General features: G+C 34.9%; 1 protein-coding gene across 2 annotated transcripts in view; it reads right to left on the bottom strand.

The window, feature by feature from the left end:
- Nucleotides 1–22,969, bottom strand: part of IPO11 (importin 11) — a 97,750-nt gene that overhangs the window by 42,270 nt on the left and 32,511 nt on the right. For both annotated transcript variants that reach the window (XM_051642571.1, XM_051642572.1), the window contains exons 10-24: nucleotides 22,399–22,447; nucleotides 20,674–20,744; nucleotides 19,130–19,322; nucleotides 17,783–17,935; nucleotides 17,474–17,517; nucleotides 16,535–16,625; nucleotides 15,046–15,093; nucleotides 14,324–14,429; nucleotides 10,917–11,043; nucleotides 9,793–9,826; nucleotides 9,570–9,610; nucleotides 8,394–8,510; nucleotides 6,862–6,975; nucleotides 3,276–3,391; nucleotides 1,220–1,296 (exon numbers count right to left, since the gene is read on the bottom strand). In XM_051642571.1, the coding sequence (XP_051498531.1) occupies nucleotides 1,220–1,296; nucleotides 3,276–3,391; nucleotides 6,862–6,975; nucleotides 8,394–8,510; nucleotides 9,570–9,610; nucleotides 9,793–9,826; nucleotides 10,917–11,043; nucleotides 14,324–14,429; nucleotides 15,046–15,093; nucleotides 16,535–16,625; nucleotides 17,474–17,517; nucleotides 17,783–17,935; nucleotides 19,130–19,322; nucleotides 20,674–20,744; nucleotides 22,399–22,447 (1,381 nt within the window). The remainder of the gene's footprint in view (nucleotides 1–1,219; nucleotides 1,297–3,275; nucleotides 3,392–6,861; nucleotides 6,976–8,393; nucleotides 8,511–9,569; nucleotides 9,611–9,792; nucleotides 9,827–10,916; nucleotides 11,044–14,323; nucleotides 14,430–15,045; nucleotides 15,094–16,534; nucleotides 16,626–17,473; nucleotides 17,518–17,782; nucleotides 17,936–19,129; nucleotides 19,323–20,673; nucleotides 20,745–22,398; nucleotides 22,448–22,969) is intronic.

Raw genomic sequence — 22,969 nt, 5'->3', positions numbered from 1 at the left:
AGGGAATGGCCACAAGCTGTGCCAGGGGAGGTTTAGAATAGACATTAGAAGAACTTTTTCACTGAAAGGGTTCTCAGATATTGGAACATCCTATCCAGGAAGGTGGTTGAGTGACCATCCCTGGATGTGTTTAAAAGTTGTCTAGATGTAAGGCTTGGGAATACAGCTTAGTCCTGGACTTGGCAGAGTAGGGTTAATGGTTGGACTTAATTATCTTAAAGGTCTTTTGCAACCTAAGAGATTCTATGATCCTATGATACTATGAAAATATCTGTAGCAAATATAATCAAGCCACAAATACAGAGTAGTTCTGAATTTAACTCGAGCAGATGGGCAGCGTGACACAACTATGAACACCAACCACCTGTATAGTACAAGCTTCCTATGGCAGATACTATCTACTACTAACACAGAACAAGGAGTAAGAAAGGTAGTGTAGATACGAATGAAGAGAAATAATACGTATTTGGCAGCTACAGAACCTAAAAGATACCTAAAACCACTACAAAACACTGCATTCCTGAGCAGTTTTGTCATTAGAGATCTAGTATGCACAGAGAAGTAACAGAAGGCATCATCTTGCACCTCCCCACCATGACATAACTTTCTATTGACCTTTTGTCAATTAAAATAGTAAGTGCTGAAAAAAACAATAAATTAAAAAGCTAACTCATGTCATTTTATAAACACATTCCTCTAAGAAAAAGAATCAATTTGCTATTATTAGCTCCACAACCTACAAAAGTGTAGCTATAAATTTCATTAAACAAAACCCTATTTACATAATAAAATGAAACCACTAAATTTTTATACTCCTTTTAATTACAAAGCAAAACCACCCCAAATGTCAGTATTTCCTAAGCACTGAATCTTAATCTTCATTAGTAAGTTTATATTTTGATAACAAATCAGGCAAAACTACTCCTTTAATCTCAGTGTTGATGACCAATACGCCTATAGACATTTGGTTATTTGAAAATGTCCTATATTGCGTCTGAAAGGATGAACTGAAAAGACCCATTTTTTGGGGTACGATGCAGCTTCAATTTATTAGAAAAGAGAATAAGGGTAAGTAGGTAATAAAGATGTGAATGTCAAAAAATAAAAACATGTCCTTTTTTAAATAGTTAAAATTTTGCAAGCCACAACACCATTACTTAATGCATGAAAAACAAGCAGCAGGAAAAAAAGCTAGAAATGTTACTAGTAAAAGACTTACCAAGAAGGGCAGACATGTTCTGAAATATTCTTAGGAGCTCAGGTGTAAGATATGGACTATTTTCCAAGGTCACTAACCTAAAAATAGATTAAGTAAAATATTTTAGATGATCTACGAATAACATTGAGAAGTCTTTTGACAAATGTAAAACATTTTTACTTCTAGTAACGATTTATGTGATCTTCATATAATGTGCAACAATTACTTGAAGCATATTTCAAGTGTAGCAGTAGCCCTTGCCACAGAGGTATCAGTACAGGCATGGGTCTTGCTACAGCAGGAAAAGGAAGAAACACATGCTTCTGTTTTTTTATAATCATAACCACAAAAATGCAACAGTGAGACTGTTTAGCCCAAGAGAACTCAAGAAAAGTGGCTAGAGAGGAACATTCATGGTGTAAGGACAACATGCATAGTTCTTTGTATCTCAAAGGAGGAGCTGTGGTAGCAATCAGCTGAAACCTTTCTTTACTTGCCCCTTTTTTTCTCTTTTTATCAGGTCTGAAATTATCAATTGATTACCATACATAAGACTCTAACTGTATGTTCAGCATTGTTCGTAAGAATCAAAAACTTCCAAGGTTTGAAAAGAGTACCTACAAATTAAATTAATACTTAAAAGACACAGAATCACATTCCAGCTTGTTCATAGATCTTAGGTGTAGGATTACTGTACTTATGAAACTTTTCGGATAACATAAGTTATCTTAGCTGTTCTCCCACTCTTGGCTCAAGAAGACATTAGAGTCCCAACTGTCTCTGCTAGCTCCATACAGATTTCTCGGATCCTCTACAATGTCTTAAAATATCCTTCTGCATAGGCATCAGAATAACAACCTCAAGGTAAGTATTATTAAGATACAAAAGTTCTGAACTGATATATTGAAAAGGCCGCTGCCTTAAATTTTGTAAGGATCTTCTACTTTGACTCACTACCACTACCAGCATTATAAATCTTAGTTTTGCTGCACATAGAGCAGATCATTTGTAGGTTAAGTATTTGTAATTCAAATGCTCATGTACAATTTTGAAGGCATCCTGCACTATTTCTAGACAACTCAATATACTCCTATTCTGCAGGAAACATATATGCTGTATTTGTTCCAGGTAACAGTTACCTCCTCCTAGTGTGTTAGCTGCATCAGAAACAACCATGCGCATGGCAAACTGATCACAGTGTCACTTCCTGTTTTGTTTTCACTCACCAAATAGCTTGAGATCATTGGGTCATTGTGCTCCCAAAGTCAGGGATGTCAATTTGTTCGTTTAGCATGTGCATTATACTGAGTCTAGACTTTTTGTCTTGCTGTTCTTTATCAAAAGAGAACTGTATATCACAATCAACTGCCTGAAAATGGATTACCTACTCATTAGTTTTTAATTGCGTTTCTTTCATTAACTTCCTAAACTCAGCTCTTTTGAGAAAATGTATGACATAGATGAGACCAAGGTAAGATAACAAGAAAAATTCTTAGTAATTATAGAATCACAGAATCATTAAGGTTGGAAGGGACCTTAAAGATCATCAAGTTCCAACACCCCTGCCATGAGCAGGGAACCCTACCACTAGAGCAGGTTGCAAAAACCCTTGTCCAACCTGGCCTTAAAAACCTCCAGGGATGGGGCATCAAAAACCTGCCTGGGCAACCCATTCCAGTTCCTCACCACTCTGATAGTGAAGAATTTCTTCCTTATATCTAACCTAAATCTCCCCTCTCACAGTTTAAAACCATTACCCCTTGTCCTATCACTATCTTCTCTGATGAAAAGCCCCTCCCCAACTTTCCTGTAGCCCCTTCAAGTACTGGAAGGCTGCTGTAAGGTCTCCCTGGAGCCTTCTCTTATGTGGGTTGAACAGCCCCAACTCTCTCAGCCTGTCTTCACAGCAGATGTGCTCCAGGCCTTTGATCATCTTGGTGGAATTAAATTAAATTAAATTATTGGTGGAATTAAATTCTTAATAAAGCCCAAGGTTTCTTTTAAATCTTCTTTTTTTTCTTGTGAGGATGTAAAAACAACATTTTAAAAATTAGAAACTGAAAAGGATCATTCTTACCACAACTCTAAACCATCTTCTAGAAGATAGACATGTGGAGGCTGAGAAACATCTGTACTTAGCTGAATAACTGGAAGTAGAAAAGGATAGAGATTTTTGCTGTCTGCTCCCAGTCCCTACAAAAATAAATTTTAAAAAAGTGAAATACTTCAAAAATCCCAAATCAAGTATTTAAAGAGTAGCATTGAAAAGTATCTGTGACGCTGTTCTATTCACATACTATAAACATGCATTCAAGAAATCAATGGTTGAATTTGAATCTATTCCACACAGCAACAAAATGGTCTGATACTCCCAACCCTTCTCTCAACATGTCTTGAGACAATGACACAATTTTTGAAAAAAAACAACTTACCAATGGTCTGCAAGAAAAAAATATAAACAATGCACATTCCTAAAAAGACTCACTGGTCATTTTCTTTCTGGGAAAAGTCACAACTGTAACAAATCCTAAATTACTAAATAGTGAATATTTAAAAGATCAAGAAAAAAAATACTTTTGGACCTTATGACGTACTAAATCTTACGACATTCTAAAGAGTCAGAAGAGTTCATTGCTACCGAAAAATTCACACAATGATGACAGGGATCAATTTTTTTAAATGATCCATGAGCCATACACAAAGATAACTTCTCAAGAACAGAGATACTAATTTTTTCAGCAATAATTTCTTAAGAAACCTGAATTTTTAAAAATACGCTGAGGATAACTACTGTTGAATTGGACATAAATTAAAAGTAATCCTAAAATTAATGGACTTATCAAACTGGGAACTACTGCCTATTTTGTAGTATTACTACTTAAGACAACTGAGGTTAGTTGCAATCTGCTTTTGCATAATTACTATATTCAGAAGCTGTTAAGTTTAAAGTTATTTGATGTTTCTAAATTCCTAAATGCTTTGTGGAATTATTTATTTACTTAAAGAAACTTGTCTTAAAATAAAATGAACCTTCCATAAATTTGTCTAATGTCTTCAAACTTTTGTGTCCACAAACTTTTGGCCTTCACGGAAGCCAGTAAGGAGAAATTTCAAAAGTTGAAAAAATGTTTATCCTTAGACAAAGCAGAAACTAATAATTTCTATAGGCTTCAAAATCCTCTGCCAAGGTATTACAGTAAGCCTTGAGAGGCATAAGAGGATTTATTGTACAAGTATAGAAAAACAGAGAAGAGATGAAAGTTACTATAAAGAATCAAAGCTACCCAAGCAGTTCATCTGGAGTGCCATTACAAGGCACATGCAGGACAACATCAAGCACAGTCAGCATGGGTTTATAAAACACAGATCCTGCTTGACAAATATGATCACTCCTTCTATGACAAGGTGACCTCAATGGATGAGGGAAAAGCTGTAGATGTTGATTCCTGGACTTTATTAAAGCCTTTGACAGAGTTTTGCATAGTAATCTCCTGAAGAAACTGGCTGCTTATGGGTTGCACAAGTGTACACTTCTCTGGGTAAAACACTGGCTGGATGGCCAGGCCCAAAGACCTGTGATGAACAGAGTTCAATCCAGTTGGTGGCTGGTCACCCATGGTGTTCCCTAGGGTTTAGTACTGGGGCCAGTTCTCTTTAATATCTTTTTCAGTAACCTGGGTGAGGGGATCAAGTGCACTCTCAGTAAGTTTGCAGGTAACACCAAGTTGGGTTGGAGTGTTGATAGGAAGGCTCTGCAGAGGGATCTGGACAGGTTGGACTGATGTGTCAAAGCCAACTGTATGAGGTTCAACTAGGCTGAGTGTTGGATCCTGCCCTTGAGTCACAACAACCTCATGCAATGCTACAGGCTTGGGGCAGAGTGGTTGGAATGCTGCCCAGAGGAAAAGGACCTGGGGCTGTTGACTGACAGTGGCTGAATATGAGCCAGCACTGTGTCCAGGTGACCAAGAAGCATCCTGGCTTCCATCAAAAATAGTGTGGCCAATAGGACTAGGGAAATATTCAGCACTGAAGAGACTGAACTCGAAACATTGTGTTCAGTTTTGGGCCTTTCACTACAAGGACATTGAGTTGCTGAAGCACAGCCAGAGAAGGTCAACAAAGCTGGTGAAGAGTCTAGAGCACAAGTCTTATGATGAGTGGCTGAGGAAACTAGGACTGTTTAGCCTGGAGGAGGCTCAGGAGAGATCTTACCACTCTCTAGAACTACCTGAAAAGACGTCGTAGTGAGGTGGGTGTCAGTCTTGTCTCTCAAGAAGCAAGTAATAGAACAAGAGGAAACAGCCTCAAGTTGCTCAAGGGGAAGCTTAGATTGAATATTAGGAAAAATGTATTCACTGAAAGGATTGTCAGGAACTAGAACAGGCTGCCCAGGAAAGTTGTGAAGGCTCCATCCCGGAGGTTATTTAAAAGACATGTAGAAGTGGTGCTTTAGGGGGATATCATTTAGTGGTGGACTTTGTAGTTTGCTAGGTTAAGTGTTGGACTCCATAATCTTCAGAGTCTTTTCCAATCTAAATGATTGTGTGATTCCAAAAGGTCAAAATTCACTTATCTGACCACAGATTACCAGCAATTTCCATTTAGGTACAATGTTGGTCAACACAGCTATTAACGTTATATGGCAAAGTCTGGGACCAAAAATTACCTAGATTTCTTTAGCTTTGAGAACTGGAAGACACTAAGTGAACTAAACAAACTTAGTTAAATAAACCACTATGGAAAAATCAAACCTAATATTGATAGATGCAAGCAATATATTTTGGAAAGGAAAAGTTCTCCACAACACAGTTATTTAAGAAAAAAAATGACAGGTTTACAGAAAAACAATTGTCTGAGAATCTCTATGTTCACCTCTATTCTCAGTACGCTATATAAAAATGTTACAAAGATCACTGTGAAAGGACATAAGAGGTATCAAAGTAGTAGAAAAGCTAAATGTGATAACAATAAAAAGGTTTGAATACTAAATAAATGTGACCCATAATTAGTCAATGCCAACAGCAGCCTTCAGAGGCGTTAAATCTAACAGCAATAATTTAAACAAGCAACACTTGACACAAATTTAAAGAACAGGTAAAATGAAACATTGTGGTGGCCCATATTTTGGCCTATGTTTTAAAAACTGCCCATCTTCACAGAAAGCTTGCAACCAAAGTACAAATTCCACATCCTTTGGAGCTGAATGGAAAGCAAAAGGGGAACAGATGTGCAGAATCAACTCAGAACCATACATAACAAATATAAGAAGAGACCAACACTCCTAATGCTGGCTGGGAAATACAGGAAGCCAGAACAACCTTTTTAACATAGACTACAAGGTCACTAAAGGAGGTTCAGTTCCAAGATTACAAAACTGAAACCATCTAGAATACAATCAAATCTACCTGAAGAACTGCTTTTACTTAACAAGCCCCTGGAAATAAAAGCAAGTGCTTAACATTAGCCATCCTTACCTCCACTATCAGAGTATCATGATTCTAAGACTGAAAAGAATTTAGAAGTAAGACTATAAAGCCATAATATACCTTAACTTTACCTATACATATATGTGTATATATATATGCCCACAGAGAACACACAGGCACATCTGAGAGAAAACTGTAGGAGAAAATGACATTTATGTGAATCTGATCGCCTACCTTGACAAGATGGATCAGGGTGGTTAGAATGGCACATCGTAGCATATTGTGCTCCTCACTCTGTTTCCAAAGGAGTGGTAAATACTGAACCAAACATCCTACATATGGTCGTATCTGAAAGTCAGAACAGAAATTTGTGTGTGAAACAAGGCCATTAATTTATCCCAAAAATAATTTCTGAAATATTTAATAGCAAAAATAGAGCTTGTTTTGATTTACTCCTCTTTCTTCTTCCTAAAGCACAATATTACATCCTCTGTGACTACATCAACTTCTGACTGCAAAGTGCTTTGGAAAGAACGTATTACTTATGGTAACTTTTGTGTAGAGCAATCAGGCTTACGTAGTAAATAAATACAAAAAATACTTTATTTGATAACCAATGATATTTTCTTACTAATATATTCTTCACTTAGACAGGATTCCTAATAATGGCATCCTTTAAGAAGACAGAAACAGTCCCAGTAAAATAAAAATAATGCTGAATAATGTCTAGTTACCAGTGCTTTGAGCAGGGATTGTACTACTTAACCTCCAGAGGTCTGACCTGACTTTACTTCTTCTATGATGATTAATTTCTTCCACAATAGTAAAAGGTTAATCTATTTGTCTTCCAAAGTATATAATTAGGAATTAGCCTAAACAGACTCAAAAGTTCATTCTCAGCTTGTTTTTCCTGCTGCTTCTCTAGCTGATCTAGGCAGATCTGCTATGAAGTTGACTTTTCCTACATTTTCATACAAGGGACAATTAGGAAAGCTTCATTTGGCTCTCAAACAGCATCACTTGTAGAAAAAGGAGATAAGCTCAAAATCATGCACTATCTCTGCCCTTAATAAAATAATACCACAAAAATATCCCCACAAAAAAACAACAAAAAACAAACCCCAAACAAACAAAAAAAACTACACAAAAAACCCTGAGACAACAGCATTTGACAGTGTATTCTTTAATTCTGAAAAAGCATATTCAATTTCTTTATGCATAAGCTGAAGAATATATTTTTACACTAAGAAAGAAGTGCTGAAAATTCCTAACGTGAACTTGAACTTTTCATGTAGTTAAGGAGAGAGCTGTATAGGCTATCATGATCCATACCAGTGCCATTAAACCACTGCACATTTAGCTGCATAGTCCGTAGGAGTGTGAAACATTTTGTCCCCTAAAATATCTCTTTTGGTAAGATTTAATAAAATACTACTTCAGATTAAGATGAAACAATTATAATAAGAAGAAAAAAAACCAAAACCTGCAAGCAAGGCAAAGAGCAGTGAAAGTCTTTCTATACTCTAAAAAATAAATCAATGCAAAAGTATACAGTAAAGAAAGGCAGTAATAAATAAATAAAGAACATCAAGAAAATAAATAAATAAATAAGAGCCAAGTAATGTAAGTATCTCAGGCATCTACGACTACAAGAACCAGCCTATTAATTGATGACATTTTTCTACTATTTTTGTATAAGCCAAAGCCATCAAATCCTCTTCCATGTTCTTAGTACAAAAGTAACACTGAAATCTATTTAAAAATACCTGTATATTTACTCTTTCAATCACACAAGACAGAACGTGAAGAACATGCATTTTGGTGTCACACTGGTTTACTTCCTGAAGTAGCTGGAAGAGCAGCGTAAACATGGATTCCAGATACTAAAAAAAATATAAACAACTACAGATTAGACCATCAAAAACAAAATCTGTGACATGAATTATCTTCCTGTAGACTTACAACTCTAAAACATCTCCCAAGTTTGAAAGACACTTAAGTGTGCAAAATGTGACTCACTTATTTGGAAGAACACACACTAGCTAGTCAATGACTGAACAAGAGGCCAAGATATGCTCGTACATAACAGTTCAAACGTGATCCATCTGAACACATATACTTTCATGTTTAGTAAGTGTAAACGTTACTTGACAGATAAAATACTGTAAAGCCGAAGACCCTCCTGCTAAAAGAAGCACTTTTATCAGGGTCGACGAAAAGGAACAGTATTCCTGCTATGGGTCATTAGATAAAATTTATATATTGCATTGAAAAAGACACCTTAAACAATTGCCATGTTTACAGTGCAGAGGCATTCTGCATTTTTATTTTTTCTCAAAAGAGTGGCAATCAATATAGAAGTCGTAATCATTGAGAGGAAAAACAATCTGTCAGATCTAAGCGATCAAAATAGATCTTTGCTGTATTTATAGACAAAATTTCATTGTTTACTCACTGACAACACTAATGAACACTGTAAAGAACACAAATGCAGGAGACAAAAAGTCTACATTTTAAAGACACTATTTTAATCACACATTTATATTTAATATTTGTGTGAAAGAGCAGCTTGGAAAGTGCTGTGTGAAACAGGGACATTGCAAAGTCACATTAATGTGGAGACTTATTTGTTAAAGACTGCATTCATATTGTCTTAGCATGAAGAAACAGCACCTGGTAACACATAGTACATATAGTACTAAACACAATACTGAGAAGTTATAATCATCATCATACTAAAAGGTTTTGAATTGTCTGTCTGTATGTCACATATTAGCAACCTTAGCAGCAGTATCACTCTTTACATGTTTTGGCTTATGAAGACTCAAAAAATTCCTAAACATGTACTTATTACTAAATAGTGTGGTTTAAAATGAAATTTTAAAATATTGTTATCCTGCTTTCCTCTATGAATCTATCTGCTCATCACAATATGCTCTTACTGGTAAGAACTGGTCACTTCTGAACTCGAAGTCATCTACAGGTAAACAACCATTAAGGAAAAATAATACAGACTGCAGATGGATATGAGACTCAAATAAGCAAATATTCCATAGATACACAAAAATTATAATTTGAAGAATCTGGCAGTAAGCTTAAAATAGTTTATTTTCCACTAATGATGAATAAAGGACTAATCAAACATCTTTCCTGATAAAAGGATATTTAACTTCAGTGTCCTAGCTGTCTCGATACGGACCTGGAAGACAAAAATCAAGAAGCATCATGTATATGTCCATTACATATTTTGATTACCAACACAGTATCTTATCAGTTGCCGTTTTGGCAATTGAATCATTCTACGTGGTCTGTCATTATCTAAGAAATGTAGTTAGTTCAACTCAAACATTTTCATTTCCTTTCATCTTAGTATCATTTATAGTTTAATTGGCACTGATAAAGTGCTACCACTTGGAGAAGCTTCTCATACAAAACCTTCATGAAGGTCAAGAGAAGATTAAATAAGAGGGTATCTAGCCTATGACAAAAACCCTTGCAATAGAGAGGGTGTTTAACTGGGGATTATCTCATGGCTTGCTGTCACCCAAAAAGTACAGAACCAGCTAAACACAACAAGCTAAAGTGTTCTTCCCTGCTAGATGTTCAGATGCTCAGAAAGCACTAAATGTATCTTACTCTGCTAAAGCTGTCTGGAATCACAGAAATCACTGTGACGACTGCCAATTACTAATATGTAACCAGCAAGCTAGCTATATGTTTTTGTACTATTTACTGGCCACTAGGTCTGCTTGTTTAAAAAGAAAAGAAACAAATGCAAAACCAGCTTCCCAACTCCACTCAATCTGCTGGTTGACTGAAATTTCAACTGAAAATTCAGCTGAGTGCTGAATTGTACTCAACTAGCTTAGCAACCAATGCCATTTATCATATTCTGCTAGCAGATAAATATTTTTATGCATAAGTAATACTGTATAATGCAGGGAATACTCATAGAAAAACCCTGTTTTATCTATACAAAATATTTTTTAAATAAATTATTTATCTTGAGACACTTCACAACTTTATTTTTAGAAAAAACAGACTGTTGCTATTTCCATTCATTTTCCCTTCGAAGCCATCACCACCTAAGGACATGTTTCAGGTCTTTGACCTTAATGTTCATAATCTCCACCCCAACAACTTTCCACCAGATTATCCTTTGCAAGACACAACAGACTTTAACGTGTGATGCTATGAAATTTTAAATCAAGTTTACATAAGGTACGGTATTTATGTTCCGCCTGTGTTTACAGAACAAAAGTATAATCCAAAACACAAAACATACTTACCACTAAGTCTTGGTCTTGAAGCAAGTTACGAATTGCCTCATATAACATAGGTCTCAAGTCTGATTTGAATTTTACAGAAATCCACTGTCCAATTAGCCAAATTACTCTTCGGCGTATTGGTTTGTATCTTTAGAAGTAAGAAAAAAAATAATTGTACTTATTAATTCAATATACTTAACATTATCAAATACTTTGATGAAAAAGAAAGATAAGAATTATTAGAAAGACATTATCCCACCAAAATTGTTAAAGCATTTTGTTTGTCAAGACCAACTTTAGAACTTAGATGAAAAATCTTTTTCATCAAAATTCTTCACTGGAAGGCTCAGGAAACACCAGCTCAGTCTGAACAAGATAATTTTCATCCTAAATGGCTGAATCTTGAAGCTCTCACTAGACATAAAGTCTATTCTGCATATAGCAGACCAAAAAAATAAAAATAAATCTTACATGTATTCCTGCCATTGTAACATCTACTGCTTTCATCAGACTTTCTAGCATTTTCCCCCTGACATTCTTTTTATGTGTAAAACATTAGACCAGATACAATTTAAAAATGTAAAATTAAGTGCTACATTACAGAAACTGCCAGAGTATCTCATGTCATCAGTTTAAAGCTGTTCTTAGAAAGAGCTGACTTTACCTAATCTTTCACCACTGTTTCAACAAGCAGGTAAATCAAACAGCTTGAGAGCTGTCCCAAACAGGACGAAGTAAGAACTAGAACAACAATGAACTGAATTGCCTAACACAATGACAGAGAAAACCATTCCATAGAGCTGCTATTTTTCTCCACTGATTATAAAAGTTGATGAGGAAGAGTAGTTCAGATTTAAATGTTTAACTTGCAGAAATATAAAGTTAGGTAAGAAAAAGGGGGGGATGACACACGTATGTTCAGGGGTTTTTTGTTTGGTTTGGTTTTGGCTGTTTTTTTTAAAAGGACTTCAGTTTCTAGAAATTCTTCTGCTCATAGGTGCTCATTTTTTAAGTCCTATCTTTCCTAGATCCACTACTTCAGGGAAAAGGTCTCCTCTTATAACATCATTAGCTTGTACACTAAGAGCACACACTAAGTACAAGCTGATTGAGCCTTCTAGACCTAAAGTCCACATGGGAAAAGTGACTGTATTCCAAAATAAGGCAGCTTCTCTTCCAATAATCATAAGATGGTAGCTTTAAGAGTCTGAAGCATCTTACTTGACACCAAGTGTCACAACAATACTTTCTCAGCAGGAAAAATTGTTTTAAGATTGAATTACTGCAAAAAATTGTATGCAGTAAACTACTCAAATTATGAAAAGTTTCTCATTAATCAATACTAATCCAAGCATTATGGCAAGTGATACATTTGGCAATAAAATGTTTCTAAAAATCTTTAAGGATATTTTTTCATTAATCCCATCGTTCTCCAACTGCTATGGTCATGGTTTGCTGACTTGCTATCAACAAAGAAACATTCAAAGAAAACAAAACACAGCAAACTTTATGGTACCTTCAGATAACACCTAAGTTGTGCATTTCCAAACACGAGCCAGTGTGTGAACAAGCATGCTAATCTACATAGGACATACTGTGGGACACCAAATCATACCTTCCAAAAAGCCTTATTTGAACTGCGTATGTGTTCCTGAAGCTATCATTAAACCAGAACTTCATTCAAGCTACTAACACCATCTCCCTTACTGCTAGAGTGGTCTCCAGTGACACTGGCAGTTGAAGCAGCTCCAGCAAACAAGGCTTTACAATTCTGGACACTTTCTACTGCATGCTTTTGTCCCCACAGGAATTTCATCCTGGGATATCATAAATACCAACCAAATTGTTAGATCAGATGTATTCCCTGCTGCAAATACAACTGTATCAACCAGAGAAGACTTCTGTCAGTTTTGCTTATGCTATACGGGTAGATGGCATAAAAATGTCTAAGTGACCATGTGCTACAAATACCATAGCAGCTTCATTCAGAGATGGGTGCTGGTGCGGCACAAGAACAAAAGATCGATCACATACACAATTTATTTTTTTTTTCCCCCTGCTCTTCTGACATTTACTCTAGCCATTAGAGTGACTGGCCACTGGTAGCAGGGTGAAGTTCATACAAAAATCATACAGAGGGGAAAAAGAGACTAGTGAGAAAAAGAATGAAAACATTAGGAGATGCCAGGTAAACAACTGTGGCAATTATTCTGTGGCTCTGAAGTAAGGTCATACATTCAAAAGTAAATAATTTATTTTTTTTAAGCGTATTGTAAGGAAAATAAGCATTTAATATTAGTATGCTTAGCAGAGTCTTCCAATCTACATTAAATTGAACTGTATTTGTAATGCAAGCTAAGAGGCATTTGGAAATAAATAAAAAAAGCTGGCTAGCATCTCATTATGGAAAACAATTTACAACTTACATTAGCTCCCTGAAGGTACTAGGAAACAAATTAGCTTATATTTCAGATAGCAATTATGTCTGGTAAGATGAATTGCAAATGTAGAAGAAAAGAACAGTAAAATTCTTCAAAGGACATTAGGGGTCACTGCTAATGAATAATGAGAAAAACAGGACACACTTGTTCAGAGTCAAAGGGTGATTTGGAACTCATCTGATGAGGATTAGACCACACAATAGCAGTGACTGTACTTCCCCTGAAAGACAAGAGACAGTTTGAGGAATAGGGAAGAAAACTGTCTTCTAGTCAGTTGAAGAGACAGACAGCCCTGTCTGTACTGAGATGCCAAAACTGGTCTTTCAATATACCCTGCGATATCTGCTAGACTAAAAAAATGGTACTCTAGCGAAGGTCATCCAAATGAAGGGAAGTCTAGTGGGAAGGAAAACCCACAGGAGATGGGCTACATAATACACTTTACATAGAACCAGCCTTTAATCATTCACACTTTACAAGAGAGCTCAAATCCTGACTTCCCCATTTCATTGCAGGCAAAATTAACTGAAGTCTACAAAGGACTTCTAATAAACTAGGAGAGAAGAACAAATCACTATTTTGGCTAACCTACAGCTTTACAGAGAGTATTTCCACAGATTTCCTTTAAGACTTCACAGCTTAAAGGGCTCTGAGGTCTCAGAAGGCCTAAGTATCTTTCTTTAAATGAGCAAAGGTGGTTGTCCTGAGAAAGTTTAGTCAACTCAAATACAAACAAGAAGACAGACTTCCAATGATTTTACAAAACCTCGGAAGTATCCACCACACAACAGTTAAACTGTCAGGTACACCGTCACTTCTGGACTGTATAGTTTTTCTACGTGTATTTCATTCCTCTGCTCATTTAGGAGATATGCTTAAATACTGAGTGTTTTTTCAAGTCTGCAATTATTAGACATTATACCTTACCAAATTGGCATCATTGGTTCATATTTACATTATGAAGGCATAACAAACCAAGGTTTTTACCTGTTATGAGAAACCTGTAGTTCTGCTAACAGTTGATTTTTAAACCACTGATCAAAATCCACACTATCAAATAGTTCATAAGCAGCCAGTCCAACCGCATTATACACTGGGGAAAAATAATAAGTTACGCTTACTGTATGACAAAATGTTTATTTTTTAACACTAATTAATCAGACTAATTTAAGTTTCAAAAACATATTTTTATAACCTGAACATAATATTGAAAACAAAACTAAAGCACATTTTTCTGAAAAGATAGTATCAAACCATGGTAAAGGGAACTCTGGAGGAAATTTTAGTATAAGAAGAAAATTCAGACTCTTAAAATCCATAAAATAATTAAGATCTTACGCTAAAATCAAGAATGGATCCATCAGATGTCTTAGATAACCTTTTTCTTATGCCATAAAATCTTCTTACTCGCAAATGGGACAAAATGTCTCCATGGAAACACTGTAACTCATTTATTTGCAGAGAGGAAAGGACAGGACAGTAAGGGAGACTGTCTAAGGGCTTGTTTCACAAAAGAAGTTGAAAAAATCACCGTATTTTATATAAGCATTTTGAAAAGTGAAGACTGGCATCAAGTGAAAACAGAAACAGGATTCAGACTACTTTCCAAATACAAAAAAGTCTTGAAATTCTTCATATATTTTTAAGAAGTCAAGCACATACACAAAAGAGGCTCTGTTACTTCAAGGGTAAAGTAAAATTTAATTTACCAGCATCTTTAATCAGTATAGCACTGGTGTCTTCCATGTTGGTAGATCCTACAAGACAAAATAAAGAAAAAAGGGTATAACTAAGCAAGGAATAGAAGCAGCTTTGCACTTATACTCTTTAAACAAGTAAACCGTGAATTGACTGCTTTGCCATTTCTGTTTTATTCACAAGTTCAGTTACTTCAGTTTGGATACTTTTTTCAATGAAGATACTAAAATCAAATCTCTGCTCTCGTAAATTCTTTTTGACTGGCTCCTTCAGAGCTGAACATTTTTAACAGCAACAGGTAAGTCAGTCAGAAGCATGTGTTGAAGATTGCCAGCCATGTGGTATCATTTCCAATAGAGACCTAGACCTAGTTCCTGTATACTTTATATATATATATATATATATATATGCATGTGTACTTAAAATGTATATGTAAAGATTTTCCAAAATCTTAAGAATTAATGAATTCTTAGCATCATGTAATACTTCCAACAGTAACTTTTGAGTTGAAAACATGCAGAAATGGCTACTAGGGGCTTTGAGAGCAATTAAAAAGTATACGTGTACCTTCTAGCATGGAAGTATTAACTTCCATAACTCTTGAAAAACAAAATAACTGTCAACCATGTAAGGAAAATTTTTACCATTCCCAGTATTGCAGCACAGCAAACTGAAACTTACAAACATTTTATGAAGAGATTCTGTGAAGCTGGAACCCACCCTCAGAAAATTAGTATTTATTGCCATTTAATAGAATGTCCTGATCCATTCTGAGAAGCTCAAATATAAAATATTTTAAGTCAGCTAAGATACAACCTGGGGAAACAACCCAAGCTGAAATGACAGGGAAAACAAAGCAGCAGCTAACACCACTGTCTTTTGTGGACACTATAAAACTAAGTTTTGGAGCAAAGAATCATAGCATAGAAGAGAAAAAAAACTTGAATGACTGCTCAGTCTATGAAGACTTCACTTTTCAGATACAGAAAACCACTCAATTTTTAAAGCAGATTCTTCAAATTTATAAAGTCTTCTAGACTCTCCAAAAAGGCAGCATAAGTTGACCTTTTTCTTTTAAAGTTGTTTTTTTTTCCCCCAAGATTGTTGCAGAAACATGGGGAAATTACCATAAATTGCCTTGCAATATTTGAACTGGAAAGTTCCAGTAAAAAACAACTTACAGAATTTATTAAGTTTATTGACCATTCTTAAGAAAGCCCAAAACCTCATGAAAGTAGAAGTATCCCGATATTTTTCAGTCACCAAAACCAGTTATGACAGAAAGCAAAGAATCTTAGCATTTCCTCCTCTTCCTAGACACACACTGCGTTTTCCTTTGCAGTCCTTAACAAGGACTATTATTATTTAGAAATAATTTTAAAATATTAAAATGCTATATAAAAAAAATTAGATACCACATGGTATAATTGTTTAACAGTTGAAAAAAGGGAATAAAAAGAATTGTACATTTTAAAGTTCCTTTATTTTTATAGAACGTACCTTGCAAACTGTGAACCATTTCTAAAAGCACAGGGGTAAGAGTCTGATTATATTCATGGAAAATATCAATAAAAAGAACTTCTGTGCATGGCTGAAAAATTAAAACATCTGGTTCAGAATCTAGCAAAACAAAGAAAACTAAAATACATTTTATGCTAAAATTTTAAGTGCTGAATATCTTGCACCAAGGGTCATATTATGCAACATACTGTAGCAAAACTAGTATTACATGAAATACCACTCTTCCTACTCAACAATATACTTAACTCTAGTGAGAGTTTGATGGCTGTATCTGTGTCAGCCAGTTCTGCAGTAAAACAACAATGGATCTGTGGAGTGAAACAGCTGATTTTGAAAAGCCAGTGACCACACCATAGGTATGTCAGTCTCTTCTTGGACTAGCTCTAGCTGAATCCTCTGAGTTGCATTTAGAACACACTACATGCACAGGGTTAGGTTTGTTAGTTTTAAAATGAAAGCAACTCAGCAAGTAAATTGAAATCTCTTTGCAAAGCCAACCACAGCAGCAGTAACTGGGAGACTGACTACAACAGCGTGCTTCTGATCTGAACTAAAATGTTCATACAGACGCATCAAACTTTCTTTATTCACTATGTCTAAGGATGTCAGAGTACCAGTTAACATTTTAAAGAAGGGACAACTTCCACTGGGTTTAATCATCACCAGATACTACACAATACAAATGCTGACGCAAACTCCTTTTCCCTCTTAAAATATGAAGTGAATAGTTTTTCAGTGTATCTCAGTCTCGCTGAACACTGACAAAGGAACAAATTCTAAGGAAATTTCTTGAACTGAAGGTTTTTTTGTAAAGCACAAGCTAATCTTTCTACCAAATATCATCTCTCTCACTTACAAGACCATCAAGAAATGCATGCTGAAATACTGAATGTTTTTCCCTCAAATTGAAATACTTACTCTGAGACTGTACTTCCAGGAATCTCCTCCTGTCTCTTCTACAGCTATTATTTCACAAGGAAAAGGAAAAAGTATTATTTCAGCTATGGTTCAAATAAAGTTTAATATTTAAATACATGGATATTGTAGAATACTGAAAAATCTCTTGCTATGAAAATAATCTCTAGAGGGAATATTTGTCCACACAACAAGAACAAAGAAAATAAGTAGCCAATATTGCAAGTAAGCAATTTGTAGAGGCAATGTGGATAGAAACTCTTATACTAATATCTAAATAAACTGCAAGCAACTAGTCAACACGTTTCTTACTGAAGCCTTCAGGGTCCTCTTCCCACATGGCTAATTCTTCCTTTGTTAGCAGAAAATAGTGAGTGACTAATCTCCTACAAATTTCCATTAGTGTCGGATATGTGAAAAAGGCTGTCTTTATCTTATGTGCTTCAAGAGTTTCAGGACTGCTATCTGAAATAGAACACAGAAAATTCCAAACTGCAATTAAGTAGCTTAATGATCAAACAGTAGTCTAGTAAAATTAGAAAGAAACCAATAGAGCAGAAATTCTTATCCTCAGATAAAAAAAAAGAAAAATTAAATTTTTATGGCAGACTTCCATAACAGGCTTCCAGGTGGTACTTTTTTTAAGAAAACTAAAATCCTACACTCATTTACTTTTAAGAGAGTTCTCTAGCAGTACAATTAGACTTAAGAGTCATTAGGACTTCAAAAAGTAGTTATAATGCTTCTCAGCTAGTATGTAGATGAAAAGAAAAATTGTTTACCTAAAATTGAATATAAAAATGCACAGACCTCAAAGAAAGTTTCATTTGTATCTATTCAGAAATGTATCCAAATACACTCAAGAATAACTTAGGGCTTTTAGGATTTAATACTGGTTAAAGAAAGCAACAATAAAAACAAATACTGTGCACTATACAGTGGGTGTGTCAGTCAAAACTTAAGAAAAATAAATGTTGTACTCTAATTTTATCACCCAGTTCACAAAAGGTCAAATGCTATAGCTTTTTTTCCCCAAAAAATTTAGAAAGAGAATGATGCAATGTACTCATTTATCAGATGTAAAAATAATACGGAAAGTTGTTGGGTTTTTTTAATATTGCTCAATTGTATATTTCATTATTTGTAGATACTGCAGTTTATGAAGATTCAGAGTGGAACAGTTCTACAAAGCAGAGCATGTAAACTGCTTCATCTTCAACTGCATGTCAAATTCACTGTGTTTCTGTATTTCAGAGTACTGGTATCAGTTTATTACAGCAATTACAGTTAATTACAGCAGTTAATTACCTCATTTTATCAAATATTTCTAAAGGGATTCATCAAATCATTTGATTAAAATAAACAAAATTACATACCTCAATACTTTTAAAAATTAGTTAAAAAACACCTAAAATAATCAACAAAGATATTAATGCTTTTTGTAAATTTATAATTACTTTAGCAAGTCAATGTCTATATAGATTAACACTTTGACCCTCAAAATAAGAATTATCAATATAGACACAGAAGCATACATTACTACCTATTAAAACATGAAGCACTTCAAAAGAATGTCTTCAAGGTATTTTACTGTCGGGAACAAGTAGCAAAATGTTTCTCAAGATACAAAAAAATGTTTCAAGCAAACAGCAGCGGTACCTTCAATATTTTTTGATGGCTTGTAAGCATAATTTTTCACAATCATCTTAATGAGATTCATGCACTGTACAATAAACCGCTCAAAGACAATTCCTTCACCAGCCTCTGTGAAAACATAGCTTACAGCAAACTCCAAAGACCTCTGAATCAAAGGGGTGAACGAAAAAGGATGTTGATCCAGGAAGTCCAAAAGCTAAAAATCAAGGAAGTGGAAGAGCAAGAAAGGGAAATAAATTTACTTCTTGTGCAAGTCTTATTAAATGCCTTCATAAATTAGCTAATAAAAAACAAGTGATAATAAAATAAAAAAAATAAAAGTACTAATAAAATTATAGAAAAGAAAGATTAACAAAACCAGGAAATTAGGAAGAGGTCAGTATTCATTACTAATGAAGATTATTTTGCCCTGAAATTCCTGAGTCATATTCATTACTTTAAGTCTAAGGAACAATACTAATTTTTAACTATAACAGCTTGCTAGCAACAGAGTGTATAAAATGCATCAGCCACAGCTAAAATCCTGAACAATTTAGCAGCTAATTCATCCCTGTTTGAATTACTATAAGTAAAAGTGGAATGAGGGAAATAACTTTTATTCTTTCTTCTCTCTCTCCAAGCACTTGCTTCCTCAGTTTAGCCTTTCCACCTAGTGGTCAGTTATTTTAATCTCCTGCACTACTGCAAAAATGCCTAAGCCTACATTCTTGCATCTGAATTCCTACAGGTGGTGGATCAGCTATTAATGAAGTGTATTTTCTCTTCAGGTGTATAAAGAGAATGCACATTCCTCCTATGCTTTGCTTGTTAGTTCAGAGTAAGAAGTACTATAACTAAGACTAAAACTGTTGGGTCAGAGCATTTCAGTCCAACTTTGGTGAAGGTGCCTCTCACTTCTGATAATTAGGCTGAATATTTAAAATCGCCCCAAAACAGAATCTGAAAAAAACAGGAATTCTGTTGGGTTTATAAGTCTTAAAAACAGAGCAAGTGACAATGTTAAAATTACCTTCTGATAATATATGCAGTTCATAGTTGCAGAGAATTAGCTGTCTACTCCGAATGTATTATGTAACACAAAAGTCACAGAGGGTAAGAGAGTTTTTTGTTAATTTTCTTTCAATAAACTAAAAATGGCCAGTTATTCAATATAGCTAGGAATGCCTTAGGAACAGCGACCTAACTGCTTCTAGAAAACAGGATGAAAAGTTTCTCTGTTCTTTATTAATCAATGCTGGTACCAAACTTCCAGAATTCTTTTCTGAGCAAAATTCTATCTAAATAATTTACTTATGGAATGAATCCAATGTTGTTTGCTGTATGGAAATGTGGTCTCATTCCTGCAACTTGTGTCAGCATGAGTAAACAGACACCCTTCAAAAAAAAATTAAAAATATATTTAATAACAAAGTAGTTTTAAGTTGCAGTACCTTCCATTTCTTTAAAAGATCTGCAACTTATTGGCTTTAAGTCACATACATAGCTGAATTGGGACTACTCCTCCAGAACAGTAAACTATTCAGTAACTGAATGGAGAATTTACTTACCACTTTAGTGAACAGAATTATAGTCTTTTCTAGACGATCTCTGCATACATTTTCTGCTCTTATACTTCTACCTGGTAAATCAGATATTTAATAACTATCATTTTTTCAGACTTTCCTTTTCTTTCTGGACAGCTAAGTTTAAAAAAATTAACACAACTTGTTTTATCTGTAGCTCAGGGATTATGACAGCCAGAGAAAAGTTCTACAGCAGAATAAATTCAAATTCAAAGTCAAGGTAATGAGCACAGTGCAAAAAAACAAATCTAAAACTGTTTCTCTCAGCTGCAGTGAAATTTACTGTACTGATCAGAATGAAACAACTGGGACATCATTACAGACAACTCAACAATAAAGGAACACCGCAAGCAAATGCTAGCATAGGCAAGAAGTAGAAAAGATGAAAACGTCCTTTTTAAAAACTATCGTATATCCTTATTACATAATACTATGTGTTTTTCTAGAAACTCCACCTTAAAAAACAATTTATTGTGGACCCTGGAAAATACTCTGAATTTACCAAAAAAATATGAAACTTTTATTAAATATGAGAAAAACAAAATGAGCCATAACAAAGGCATGCAGGCAAAACCCACGATGTAAAAAATGTAAACACTGATCTTGAAAGGTAATTGTGCCTGTTTTTCCAAAACAACTTACTGATTAGAAAAGTGGAAATGAGAAGCTAGAGCTCAATTCTCATCTTAGGACATTCAAACCCTACAGTCCTCACTATCTAGGGGACTACAATAATCATCAAGCTTCAGGATGGGATGGCCTTCAATTCAGTCTATTAAAGCTAGGTAGCTATCTTGCCAAAAGTGAAAGGGCCAGAAAGACCATGACTGCAGTACAGGAGAGCAGGCAAACAGATGTATGCAATAACATCTGGATTTTCAAAGACTCAAAAAGGTATTTTATTTTGTCATGGAACATGGTTTAAGTTTCCATCTTTTCTAGAAACAAGGCTGAGAGTCCACCTCAGCCCCTCTCACCTAAGCAGAAGCTTGTGAGCCAAGTACCTTTATTTAGATAAAAAAAAACTTTCTACTCAGTTTAAATTCTTATTCTCAGATTAAGTGTTGTTGAATCCTAAATGGATGATCTCATGGGCTTCAAATGAATTAATGGCTTGCACCAGGCCTACTACAAGAGTACAAGCAACAAAAAAGAACTTATTTCAGATAACACATTGCTGCAAATCTTTTTGCTTGCTTCAGGTAACTTACCTGCAAAAGCACTAACACCTGCCAATTATGCTTATACTTCTGTTGACTGTGTTAACCTAGGGTTGCCTGTCTCAGGCCACTACTGTTCCAGTTATAAAGTATGTACAGCTGAATATGGTCTTTATTTATCATTTGACATTTAACAAAAAAATATGACAAACTCCAGGAAAAAGAAAAAAAATTAAAACTCTCCCAAAAAAAGAAAATTCAAGGTGATTTGTATTTTAGTAGCATCCATATATTTTAATATGGATACTCTGTCAATCCATGACTTAAGACTTTTTTTTAATTCACACTATCACACCAAGTATAATTTTGGGTCTGTTGATATGAAAAGGACATTTTTACTAAAGCCTTTCCTGACAGTTTCAGCAGCATTTGAAGGAATAGCTTTGCACTTATAAATTATTATTGATGATACTAATACTAAACTGTATTATGTTTTCATCCAGCTTTTAATACTTAAAAACAAATTCAAGAAAAAATATCCAATACTTACTACACTCCAGAAATTGTTTTAGCCTCTCAAACACTGCATGTAGAAAACCCTGAAAATATAGAAGTGTATCAGTCTTTTAAAGATTAAAATCCTTTTGCACTTATGAGACAAAAGGGTTTTGTAAAATCATTGGAAGTCTGTCTTCTTGTTTGTATTTGAGTTGACTAAACTTTCTCAGGACAACCACCTTTGCTCATTTAAAGAAAGATACTTAGGCCTTCTGAGACCTCAGAGCCCTTTTGCACTTATGAGACAAAAGCTGAGTCCAGCTAAGTCACTTCAGATGTGTTACTAGTTCAAACATCAGCTTAACACTTTGAACTGAACTAATCTATTATCTCCGACAGTTTCCTCATGAAACAGTTAACTAGCCAGCGGAATGTATAGATGATCCAAACCAACCTTATTAGTAAAACACAAAAAAAACCCCTCCAGTAGAAGGCATGGGTAAATATAGATGCATGCTTTCCAATCTACTTATCCAGTTCTTTCCTGTTCTCCACTTTCCAGTTTAGAATGTAGGTCATAGGTACCAAATTTCTGCAGCAAAGCAGGCAGTATTTGGGCCTGA

Source organism: Apus apus, chromosome Z (genome assembly GCF_020740795.1).
Source record: "Apus apus isolate bApuApu2 chromosome Z, bApuApu2.pri.cur, whole genome shotgun sequence".
Classification (NCBI taxonomy): domain Eukaryota; kingdom Metazoa; phylum Chordata; class Aves; order Apodiformes; family Apodidae; genus Apus; species Apus apus.
The sequence above is the reverse complement of the archived record's forward strand: the minus strand, read 5'-3'. Positions and strand labels throughout refer to the sequence as shown.